This window comes from Motacilla alba, chromosome 5 (assembly GCF_015832195.1).
Source record: "Motacilla alba alba isolate MOTALB_02 chromosome 5, Motacilla_alba_V1.0_pri, whole genome shotgun sequence".
Classification (NCBI taxonomy): Eukaryota; Metazoa; Chordata; class Aves; order Passeriformes; family Motacillidae; genus Motacilla; species Motacilla alba.
The window spans coordinates 35,663,041-35,676,220 of record NC_052020.1 but is presented as its reverse complement, the minus strand read 5'-3'; the positions used below and the strand labels follow the sequence as shown (position 1 = coordinate 35,676,220).

Here is a 13,180-nt window from a genome sequence, read left to right as displayed (position 1 = left end):
AGAAAGAGCTCTGACAACCAACCAAAATATTACTCATTCTGCAATAATTACAATGAATTCAAAAATTAAAAAGTTGGATAGAAAAAAGGCTTTCCTATAATCGTGGACAAGGTAGAAACACAGAAGCAAAGCTTGTTTACAATATTTAGCAAATCTTTCCTCCTTTCTTATCCAGAAGTGACAGTAGTATAAAATTTAAGATGTTGTCACATGGTATTGTGATTTGTTTTTAATCAACAGATCCAATAAAACCACGTATTATGTGCTATTGCTGCTTCATACTCTCAGTACCAGTGACAGTGCAGGTGGCTGTGAAATGGAGGTTCTAACACATATTTACAGCTTACCAGCTTCACAGGTACTCAGGTATTAACCTGAGTTAATTGGCCCCCAGTTTCTGCTTCCAACACTAGCATAAAGGTCACAAGGGGATTCAAGCTCTGCTTCAGAACTAATTGGTTGTCTCCATAAAGCTAAACCACTTTAGAATAAAGCTTTTTGTTGAAAAATACTAAATGGGAACACAGAGACAATAACCTTCACCTTGTGGCACAGACTTAGGATCCCTTATCTTTACCTTGACAGGAACCCTATGGCTTCTTCAGAAAAAAATGAAAAAGTCTGTTGATTTATAAAAGGCTAGAAATTTAAGCTCCTGAATTTACTTTAGTTTTTCCAAACTGTCCCTCTTCTACTGACCCACTTTTTTTTTTTTTTTTTTTTTTTTTTTTTGGGTGAGGATATTCTAGAATATTATGGTAAAACAAAAATCTGATGGTATTTTCTCCATGTGTTCAATTCTTTAAGGTTTATGGTGGAGCAAGAATCTTCAAAAACACTTTAAGGTACTATTGTCTCATCTAGGTATCTGAAATAGAGAAAACCGTTTTTCACACTGCGTACTTTCCAGCCTCAGTCAAAATTTAGATGAGAGGGTACAAAGCATTGCCTTGTATAATCACATGAGACAGAAACAGAAAAAAATAAAAATTAAGATTAGACCTTCAAGTCAAGATTAATCACTAATTCAGCCACAATCCAAATTACATAGGAAGGAGCTGGACACCATGAAAGTACCTGAAGAGGAACTGCTAAACAATTACGTCCTCTGTAAGAGAAATATACAGATTAGCTGAGTTGGAAAAGACTGCATTTCTTGATTAAGAAGACAATGATAATAAACACTGGTATTCAGTGCAGTTGAAACTGACAGCAGACTGACTTGTTATGAGACAGATGAGTACTGAATGACTCCCCAGGGCCAAGCAGCTTTATCATACAGGAATGGTACCATTCTGAACTCCAGCCTGGAGCCAATAGGTCCTGACTTGCCTTGTGCAGACTGATAATCTCCAACACCATATTAGTAGAATTTTCTCAAACAGTCCCAAAGTCAATGATGTGACTGCATCTCAGAAGGCAATGCAATAAACAGTCTTTTCTCTCAAAGGCAACAAATACATTCTATGAGAGCCCTGCTTGAACAAACTCAAATACCTACAGCATATTAATTCAATATAAAAATAATACACACCAGAAATAAAACTCGCACAGCCAAGTATGGAAGCTGAAAACAACACCAAAGCTACTTACACAGAATCCAGAGCAGGAGAAAGAAAACTGTAATACAGATCAAAAGCAGAGGGTTTGTTCTAAGTGCTTAACAAAACTAGGAAGACAACTAGTGGCATCACAGTCACGAATTATACAGATGGCACAATGTTTGTCCAGCTTACTCTCATGGCCAGAATTAAAACTCTCCAGGTGTACAGTAGCATTCCAGGATGAACTAACATATACACAGCTAATGGAAAAGTTGTGCCTCCTGAATCACCCCTTCTGAGGACACCCTACATTTTGAACACATAGCAATTTTCCCAAGACAGGTCATAAAAGAGAACAGATTTAACAAAATGTTCTGGCTGGTTGCATGGTTTGGCAATTACAAGGAAAAAAGACAACAAATAATGTTCCCACACTATTATAGTTCTCTCTCTCACCCCACAAGCTGGTGAAAATTCTTTGGGAGAAATACTTTTTTTTGAAAGTTCACCACAAAGACGACAATACTTTTAAGCAAATAAAACTTCTAGAACTGGACTTACAAAGTCATTGTTTGAAAGTATTCTCTAAAAAGTGGAACATGCTCAAATTAAGTTACTGCTAGATTCTACAAGCTCTTGAAATTGAATACCAGTCAATATCTGGTTTATATAGCTATGCAGAGTAGCTGTACATAGACACTTTTAAAGAAGGCCAGTGACAGTGACTCACCCATAAATTATGCTAGTTTGTTTTGGGTTGGGGCTTCTTTTGCTACAGTAAACAGCAAGCACAACATATATATATATATATATATATATATATATATATATATATATATATATATATATATATATATATATAAAACTGCCTATGCCACTCTATTACTCCTTGCTCTTCTTCCTCCTTTCCCATTTGCAACTGGGTGAGGCAGAAAAAGCAAAAGTAAGAGGGCAGAAAACACAGCTCTTACCTTTAATCATTAGAAAGCAAAGGTTAAAGACAGATCTATACTAGTATCTCTGACTCCAAAAAGATGAGTGCCTGAAGTTTCACCTAATTTCTTTATTGCAACAATGCAGCATGTAAGTCTTCGAAAACACCTATGAAGCTTTCCACCTGTGGTAGTTATTTTGCAAACACTATTTCTTACAGATGGCAGCAAAACTCCATTTTACTATAAGAAAATCCTTTAGCTTTATTCTTGCTAAAACTGCTACTCTCCTCTTCCAACCATTATTGTATTAGAGATCTAAGCAAATTTAGAAAAAAAGATGATGTTTTACTTTGCACTAAACAATATTCCCATTGCAGACACACATCAAGACGGTCCTGCACACGCTTCAGTTCAGTCACACTGTCCCTTACTTCAAATACAGCAATATAGCATTTATAAAACTTCAGAGTAAGCAGGATCTACACGCTAGCTGAAAACTAGTGCTCACAATCTTTAAAAACAAACAAACAAAAAAATCCCTCCTTATCCCCAAACAAAACCCAACCACAGATCACTCCCAAACCTCAAAACAAATCCCCACCCCTAACTTCTGTTAGTCTTCTGTTTGACCAGCAAAATCATCTTACTTGCCTCACGGTCACACACTAAATAGGCTGAAAGCAGGTACAAACACACAATCAGAAAGCCAGGGAGAGAGAGAAATCCATACTGTGAAATTTCACTCTAATGCAGACACATATATATGTTAATATTTTACATTAAACAGGGAAATTGCATCTTCAATAGATTACATTTTTCATGGAGTATTACACAGTATTTAGAAAATAAGTGTTTCTGTCTCTGCAACAAGTTAAAATGCAAAACTAGGTTTACCTTCAAAATCAAGAAAGCAAGCAGACTAATCATACCAAGTCAGAAGCCATTTCAAGCACCTGTTCTCTACAACTGGAAAAGGCGGATTTCAGAGCTTTTAAATACATAGAATAAAACAGAGTGGCAACATTAAGACATGGGAGACTGGACTGCCATGGGGTTAAATGTCATTCGGCACTAGAAAGTGATGTAAGTTTTATTAATTACAGGGAACATGTTAAACTTCAGACATTTATCAAAAGATAATTAAGTATTTGTATAAATAATGTAAAAAACCCATCACGTATTATGCATAGAAATAAAATTTAGAAAACGCATTCTACTTTTTAAATGCACCTAGCCCACAACTGTTTATTTCTAGGATAAAATACTAAAAGTATTTTAAAACAGAAAATGAGAGGTATTACTCATTATGCAAAATGGGAAAGTCTTTCCTCTAACAGTCCTCCTATCTTACCTGTATCTTCAATGAATTGCACACATTTTTCAACAAACAGAGGTATGGGTTTCTCAGGTGTAACCAAATCCTGTAGGGGCATCCCAAAGTAATTACTTTCCCAGTTTCTACGGATTGGAGGATTGAATGTCTTAGTTTTCTTTTTCGGCTACAACAAAACAGAGTTATTTAAGTAATATTCAAGCAAATTTTAACCAACTCATATTTCAATCATTCAGTAAACACAACCATATCATACATTTATCAGACATTAAAATTCCTCTACAATCAAACTGAATGAATAAAAATTAAATGTACTTTTAAAATTACGAAGTACTTAACTATAAAGTAATTATACATCAGATAAAAAGCACTCAGCTTCTGTAAGTTTTGATCCTTTTTGTATTACATTAGGAACAGGATTAACCAATATACCAGTAACTGAAAGTATCACAGGAACAGAAGTAAAGACACCACTTGTTTAGAGTGCTGTGACTTGTTTAGAGTCTTTCAGCACTGCTCACACAAACCACATCTGAACCACACCTCTTTAGAAATTGTCAGGATAAAACTCTGGTGTCATATCACCAAAACAGTTGGTGTCTTCTGCATATACTTAAAGATACTAAAAATCTTTATATTGCAACTATACAAGAAACATGATGATGGAGAACGACTAACAAGCAATCAAGTCTTGAAGTTAAAGTTGCAAGCATTCATACTAAGCATGAGTACTTTGTTACAGGCACAGGATTTTAGCCAAAAGGAGGTCTGCACACAATCAAATCTAAGATGGTGAGTTTGATATGGAATTTTCCTGGTTTTATTTTTTTTTCCACTGAGAAGGACTTCTATCAGTGGAACTGATAAATCAGCCTTGGATGATTACAAGAATTGTATTGTATCAGATACCATAATTCATCTCTGAATACCGATGAAAATATAAATTACATCAAAAATATTTATTTAGGCAGCATCCAATTCAGATGAGCAACAGCTGAAAGGGCCGAGCTGAAGCTAAACAATGTGTAAAACTCAGTGAAAACATCTTTGTCAAATGATAATGAAAGAACATTTTAGATACATATATTAAGGCAGTAAAGAAAGGAAAAACAATTTAATTTTTTCCCCAAGGTGTTCAGTACACCTCTCCACCATCACAGAATAAATGAAGCAAGATATACTCAAGACTGCATACTTAAGATCAACACAACAGAAACAGGCTGTGTGTCTCTTGGAAAGCAGTCATGTAAATGGAATAGTAAACTAGGACTCTACAGAAATTTTATGAAAATTACAAATATTATCTGTGCAGAATACCTGGAAATATTATGAAATATCGGACACAGCGACAAAATTAGAGTAATGAATGCTCTTTTCTAATAATTGTCCTGCTTTTAGAAGACAAGTTGCAAGGGAATGCCATAATATCATATTTGATATTATGCACACAGAAATGCAAAAGGTTTCTCAGATGAACTCTTCACCTGAAAACAGTTTAATCCCTAATTTGGAAAGTGAGAATTTTTTTTCCAAAGAACTTAATGAAGCATAAAGAATGAAAGAATAAAGAGAAAAAGGAAAGAGAAAACCTCAACCTTGAAGTCCTTTGCAAACTGGTCTAAAGGCAGAGCAGAAGAGATGACCACTGCAAAACTATTCCAAAAACATGAAACTACAATTTCATGAGGCAGTTACAACAGCAGGTTTATCAGCTATTTCTCATTATGTACCATTATGTATTTTGTATCTCTCCTGTCCAATATTTATTAAAATACCTCTCTCATTATCTTCCTTTCTTTTAGAGCGTGAGTGCATAAATTCCCCACTGACAGCATAAATCAAATCCTCCCACAAATAACACTATCTACATGATCTTTACAAAAAATACTTCTGTAAATCAAAAATAAAATTTTAAGGGTTTAAGAAAAACCAACATTCTATTTCCTGATTTTGACTTCCATACCTTCCTGAAATCTAGATTGCTTAAGTGGAGAACTTGCTCTGAACAAAAAGGTGCTCTGTGCTAAAGACCTGATTTTGCCAAAAGACCAACTGACTTCAGGGAAAAAAATATGGGTCTTATTGCTAACGAAAGTTAAGTCTCAGTGAAAGCTTTTTTTTAATTTCTGTTCCTCACTCTGAGAAAACAGCACTTTTTCTGATCCATCAGACATAAAATGGAACTTTTAGATTTGCTAGTCAAGACAATGACTACCATAATTTTTTCTGTGTAAAATTAACTTTTAAAAGATCTCTAATGAAACAAACAGAAACTGTTAAACATTAAATTATTCATTTAGTTAAACCACACCTGAGTAAGGTGAACCATTTTAAAATTCCTAGATTTTGGCAGGGAGATTATGATTTTGCCCCAGGTATTTTTAGTTCAATCATTCTCCCCAATACACCTACGCCTTTCAATGCAGCAGTCACGTAATACTGCATGCAGCAAGTACCAATCTAGGCACAGCCAAAACCAATTTTTTATGCTTCTCCTACATCATCATAAAAATGGACTAACAGGCACCAAGTTAAAGAAGACAAGAACCAGCACAAAAGTTTTGTTACTTAAGCCTAGCAAAAAGCTCATTATTCACATACCACTGTTTTCATGTTAGTAATTAAAACACAAGCCCAAGACCATGAAGTTAAAATCCTTAGTTTTCCTAGAGATCTGTGGGGCTTTGTATAATTGATTGCTGCACTTACATTGAGCTTTCAGCATGGGTTTCATCACTTGCCTCCTGCCAAAGACAACTGCTCTTCATACCGTAACAGAGGTTAATGCCAAACCTCCAACCAATCCTTATATATTTTGTCAGGAAAGCATTTTAACTCTGAGAACTCCAACCTTGCTTTGCATTGCATTTACTTGCAATATTGCTTTATTTTGCAGTACTTCAATCACCAAAATACATGTTGCAAAAGATTAGCTGAAGTCCTCTTAACGTAAGACAAGGTAAACACAAAAACATTTACTCTAGCATGATACAGTAACCAAGTCTTGATTTCAAAACCAGAAATATTATTTCAAAGAACATTAACTTTAAAAATAGAGATATAAAGAATACTCAAGCTTAACCTTCTTAACTACAGGTACTAGGGAACCAGCTAAGCAGCATTTACGATCTAGAGAGAAACTAGGCTAAGACTTCAGCCAGCTGTGAGTCCTGAGAGTACAACTCACTTAAATACAACCTTTTAAAATTAATCTAGAAAACTAAAAACTGCCAAAATCCTATCAAGCCCCTTTATGGATGGGCTGCTTACTCTAGCAAGCCTTCTGTTCAAGACAGGCTTTTTTGCTCTCATTACCATCCCACCAGAACAACCATTAATTATTTATTTATTAAAGAAGAAATTCAGCCACTTCTCTACCTCCAAAAGACTTCACTACTACTTTTGATGCAAAGGAAATTTTCTGCCTGCTTCATCTGCAGTCAGCCCTAGGGTTATGGAGGGCAAAGTCAGTATTTTCAGGACTAGTAAAATGCTTCATAAAACCATGCACCGTGAACAGCATTTATTTTATAGGCTTAATAAAAGTATTTGTAATCTCTAATTCATAGCTAGCTCTCCAGAAACTGTATGATATATGAATAATGCAGATCATTGTCCTTAACATGCTCTTCCTTCCCCCTTCATGTCTTCTGCCATTTTTAGAATTCCAGTTTGTTACACTGTTTTAAACTACAAAGGTTTAAGAAGGCATATGGCTCTAAATATGCATATTAAGAGTGCTAAATTTGAACAGACAAAACCTGAAAGTACAGATTCTGCTATTTCCTATATTCCTCAGGAGAAAAAAAAATTCACTGCACATTCCAGTCTGCAGTAGACAGTATTCTACTAAATAATCCACTGAATTTACACAAGAACAGCTGAAAAAAAAATGTAAGTAGATCTCCCATTGTTCACACGTTTACTATAGTCTTACTAAAACTGAGATCAACACACATGGGTTCTATGCCTCCTCACAGTATTTCCATAATAGTTTTAACATTAAATTTCATACAGTTTTGAAATTATAATGGCAGAAAGCAAGACTAAGCATAGAAAAATAGATGACAAATGCACTGCTTCATATTCTAAAAAGCCAGAGTAAAATATGTGAGAATTCGCCAAGATGCTAGTGGATTTTTCTTGCTAAAATACTGAGAAAAGTTTTCAGATTAATTTAAAGTAAAAAGCACTTTACAATCATCTTGGTATAAAGGAAAATGGAAAGAAGTAATTCACAAACTTTTTTGGCAGCAACGAGTGTTGTCTGCAAACAGGGTTACGAGGCAGAATGTTTTAAAACACTGTTTCTCAGATTTAATTTGATGATATGGAAACTCCATTCACAAAAATAAATAAATAAATAAATTAATTAATTAATTAATTAATAATCAGACCTTGAATAATTGAACTATTGACCATTGGCCAAAGAACCTAAATAGTGAAACTTTTTTAGATTTCAACAATGGCATGCCAAAGAATTATCACTATACAGTTATCTTACTATATTCTTTACAAGATCTCTCTAGTTAGGATTTGTTTTCAGAATTACTTAAAAATTCAAGATAAGACTCTGCCTTATCCACTGTAAAAATTCATTCAGGATATTTACTGTTCTTGATATATTGTAGAGAATAAAAACTTAAACAATTACACTCTCTCTATAACAGGTGAAAAAAATACAGCCTACATCCGACACTGAACGTATCTCAAAGTCTTCAAAAAGATAAGAGCTCTAAAGCAGGTGGGTAAAGTTTTAACATTCATCAATTCCATTGTAAAAACAAATAATAAGGTTATTAATTGTCACTATATGGAATAGTGACAGGTTTCCACATCAGGCAGGCTTCCTGCTGAAGAGGGAATTAGTAAATTATGACAAAGGTCAAAAATAACTAGCTATAATTTCATGGTAATAATAACAATAATTCTTCCATATTAACTTAGAAATAGTTTTTTAAAATATTTACACTGGGTTTGTTTACACAGTGAGACAATGGAAAGCCAAGGACTACTGTGGTTTGGGCTTTATATTAATGCATAAAAGGCATCAGTTGCAGTTTTAAGGTTATTGAAGCGGTTCATCCTATGTAAGGTATTAGAAGGCTGCCTTCAGCAAGATCCTTTTCCTCTCGGAATCCGCATGCCCTTTCCTGACCTGAAATTTTCTGCAGGTTGTGGTTTTTTTTTTTGTTTCAGTTTGTTTTTTCGTGGGGGTTTTTTTGGGTTTTTTGTTGGGGTTTTTTGGGTGGGTTTTTTTATTGTTTTTTGTATCTCCAAACTCATTAAGTTAAACTGAAAACAAAAATTATTTATGATACAGCTGGCAAGCCTGTTGCTTTTCATGTGTACCAACACAAGTAATGTTTACACTAGACCTTAACGTTAAAAATTCTAATTGAGACAAGTATCTAATTGTAATCCCCTTCTTTGATAAACACACGAAGATGAATGAGCATACATCTCAGCTGGAGAGGACTAACTTGGCAAAGAAGAAACAGCTGAGGCAAAGCTGCATTTTAACATTTCAAGGTGTGCTTAGTTCCTTGTAAATTTGTGAACACCATGAAAGAAATAAATAATCAAACATAGAAAGCATGTCAATATAGGGGAGAATTCACCCTGTAAAATGCACTTTTTTGCTATTTTGTTTAAGAGCAAAAAGGACAAGGTGCTTTTTTTCCTAGGAGAAACTTTACAGAAGTTCTCTAGGTGAAGAAAAAAAGGCCACTACAGTTTAACAGATATTAGCACACAACATGCACTTCAAATACTGAACAACATGCACTTGAAATATTTCAAGCTCAGTGTGCACACACAACTGCAAATGAACCTGGCTAAAAGTTCTGTGATTCGAGCTTTCTTCTCCTCCTCCTTATTGCTCTTCATATTTATCCCCATGAGAAAAAGTTCAACGGTTAACTTGTTAATAGCACATGCAAGGTCTTATCACAAATCTTCTCAGAACATTTAGACATGTGCTAATAAAATAAAAGAGGATAAAGGTGGGTGTATCGCAAATTAGATTACATTGATTCAGCTTTTTCCACTTTTTCTTTTCAAGAGGCAAAGACTGAACCACCATCTGTTGGTTTTACCAATCTAGACTTTAGTAAAGCACCTGGTGATGGCATATAAGAAACTACAGCAACAACTGGAGGGACAGAAAAAAGATGATATTCAGCAACAAAAAGGACAAAGTTGTAGAATAACAGAAAAATCCTGCACTGGAATGCACAACTAATAAAACTTAGGAGCTGTAATGTACAGGTACTATACATGTGTGCATGTACAGTAAACCACCTGTACTGTTCAGTATGGAGTCATTACCTGGAAATTATCACCGACAAGAGCAGGCCAAAGGTACCTAAAGCGACAGCAACTGCAGCTAAGCAAAGGTTGGATGCAATCACACAATTGTGTTGGGTAGTAATTTCTAGTAGGTATCAGCAAATACTAGGATTACATGATGCACTGTTATGACATTCCTGGCAATACTATGCACAGTTTCAGTCATCCTCATGCAAAAACAGGTTCAGAGGAAAATGCCAATTTTTTTTTTAAATCTCCCAAAACTCAGGCTGAGAAGCAGCCATTTTCTCTTCACCAGTTTGGAGGTGACTGGCCAGAAAAAAAAACATTTCGGGAGAAAGGATACAATAACGAAGGGTGAAAACTAGGATATGCAATATTCTTCACCAATACAGAGAAGCTCTGGATGAGTTTTTCAGAGTAGTAAAAATTAGGAGATAAAAGTCTTCAGAGGAATTATTTCTGTGATAATTGAAAGAAGAGCTCAAGGATGATGCTCTTCCAGTTCAGACTACCAGTATACTGAAACAAGATCTAAGAACACTAGCACAGTGCTATGGACAAAAATAATGGGCAAATAATTCAGGCCAAAGCACACTTGCTTAACTGGTCTGAGTTTTAAATTGTTTCTTTTGGCAATAAGAAACCTCACGTGACCCTGCAAGTAATGTTACCTGCTTGCCACAGGTTTGTCATTCCTATACTTTCCACAGTAAAACATTTTAATTTATGCTTCCAAATAGCAACAAGTAGCACAATTCTGAGTACTTCTGCCTTTAATAGCATGTTTACAATAGATTTTTAAAGTTTGATATATATGTGTTAGCCAAACTACAGCAGTTCATTTTCCTACTCTGCTGTTTGTCAAATATTGCTTTCTCCTTCCTACCCACCCAACTCTTGCCTTTTTCCTTCAGTTTTTTTACCTGATCCCTACAATCACTTTACATCCATTCTCTGCCTCCCTATATCTGTCCTAGTGCCTCTTTTTTTAATGTGATTTTATCCTGAGTTGGGACACTGGACCTGAAAGGATCAGGACAGAATAAGCATCCTTCAGCACAGTCATGTCTCTCCTGAGACACCCTACAGGAAACCCACCCAAAAACACCACACATCTCAAACCAACAAAAATGCAAGGAGTATCAAGAATGTAACATCCTACTTGGGCTTTAGGAAAAAAAGAACAAAAACAAAAAAACAACAAAACCAACACTCTTGAAAAAAGAAAACTAGGAGTTCAGACTTTGAAACTTTGAAATTTAAGTTTTTCCAAACAAGTTCACTTTGTTCATAAGATTTCAGTATTTCAGAATCACTACAATTAAAGCAAGAATAATTACACATGTATCCTGTTTTCCCTTTACATAGAGCTGAAAAATTCAGAAAAACTATCAGTAAGAGATTTAAGAAATAGCCAGAAAGAAGTACACAAGTTCTATTTACCTTTCCCATTCAAGGGGTCACAATTCTCAAAAACACCCAGCAAGCAGTCTGTAAATAGTGGTGCACTAACATCTCTTGCATGGACCAAATAACACTTGACAAGGACAATATAATTTGAATAATTTTTGCATTTCTGTAATAAAAGACTACTAGTTGCTCATCCAAAACAACACAAGAAAACATGCAGAAAAAGTTACAAAACTAAAAGTCTGCATCTCTTCTGAAATAAAATTAACTGTTAAAACCCCAAAGAAACAGATCATGAACTAGAATGACTCACTTGAACTGGAACTACTCTCACTTCAACTTCATTCAAGTCAACACAGAGAGAAGTCACTACTTATCAAAAGCACAGAGCACTCAAGATACTTTGAAAACTTGCAAACATTTGAGCTATCAAGTCAAGTTTGCTTTCTCAATTACAATAATTTCCACGATTGCTAAAAGCTTTTACTAATTCAATAGTAGCAGCTTTGCTACTTGTGAGTAAAATACAGCATCCTCCCTCAGAAAAAAACACTCCCATAAGCAACAAATCACCAATACACCAAAATTTACAACAATTCCACTCTTCAAGAAAGTTATCCACTGCAAAAATTAAAACAGCCTGAAACTTCCAACTCAGGCTTCTTCTCAACAGGCCAAAACCAGAAGTGGAGGCTTTGTTAGATCCATTAGGGGATTTCCTGACACAATTTTAGGAAGAGAAGACCTCCACTATAGTAATCTACTCAGTTTAACACATAAATATATTCAACTCAGAGTAACTTGCTCTCAACTCAAAACAGCTGCAACAATAGGAAGATTATGCAACTACATGTTGATTTCTATGTAGAAAGATTATTTCAAGCAAAAGGAGTCCAGAAGCCGGACTCAATGACCTTTATGGGTTCCTTTCAATTCTGGATATTATCAATGATTCCATGAAAAGTATATAAATTATAGGTTTTTTAAAAATCTAAGTTTCTCCAAAAGAATAACTTCAAAGTATTTTAACCATATGATTTTATACCCACAAGACATCATTATCCATGCTTATGAGTAAGCCTTGAGAAAATTTAGTGGCCTTTAAATAAGTCATGTGTAATTCAAATCACAGCTGCATACCAGCAAGAATTTTATTTATTAGTTAAATTTAACTATGCTCTACTTTAACAAAACTTATTTCTGCTATTCAAGTAGCATCAGATTTAAGCTAAAAAAGTGACATTTTAAAAATGCTACAAAAGATAATGTTACAAAGATCAGATTATTTTGAGACAAGAAAGAAAATATCTAACTGATCAGAAACACTCCTGATTTCATGTCAAAACTATACCTAACACAATGACTGCTGGCCTGAAATTAAAATCTAAACTACAAAGAATGTACATCTAGAACCCACACCACAAAGCCAGTCAAAAAATAAGTAACTCTCAGGCATGAAGATGAAACATTTTTCAAGTAAACTGCAACATTAGTATTTTCCCTTTATTTCCCTGTTTTGTTCCCTTTATTCCGTTTGTATAGAGAACCGTAAAGGTAGTACAACTTTCAACTTTCAACTTGCCCACAATCAAGTTTGCCCACACTAGCAAAATGCAGTAGTCAGTAGAACTACTATATATGGT

The 13,180-nt window shown here is 34.7% G+C and overlaps 1 protein-coding gene across 1 annotated transcript in view; it reads right to left on the bottom strand.

The window, feature by feature from the left end:
• ARHGAP5 (Rho GTPase activating protein 5) overlaps positions 1-13,180 on the bottom strand; it is a 44,383-nt gene that overhangs the window by 15,914 nt on the left and 15,289 nt on the right. Inside the window, exon 4 of the mRNA XM_038137374.1 lies at positions 3,831-3,978. Within this exon, the coding sequence (XP_037993302.1) occupies positions 3,831-3,978 (148 nt within the window). The remainder of the gene's footprint in view (positions 1-3,830; positions 3,979-13,180) is intronic.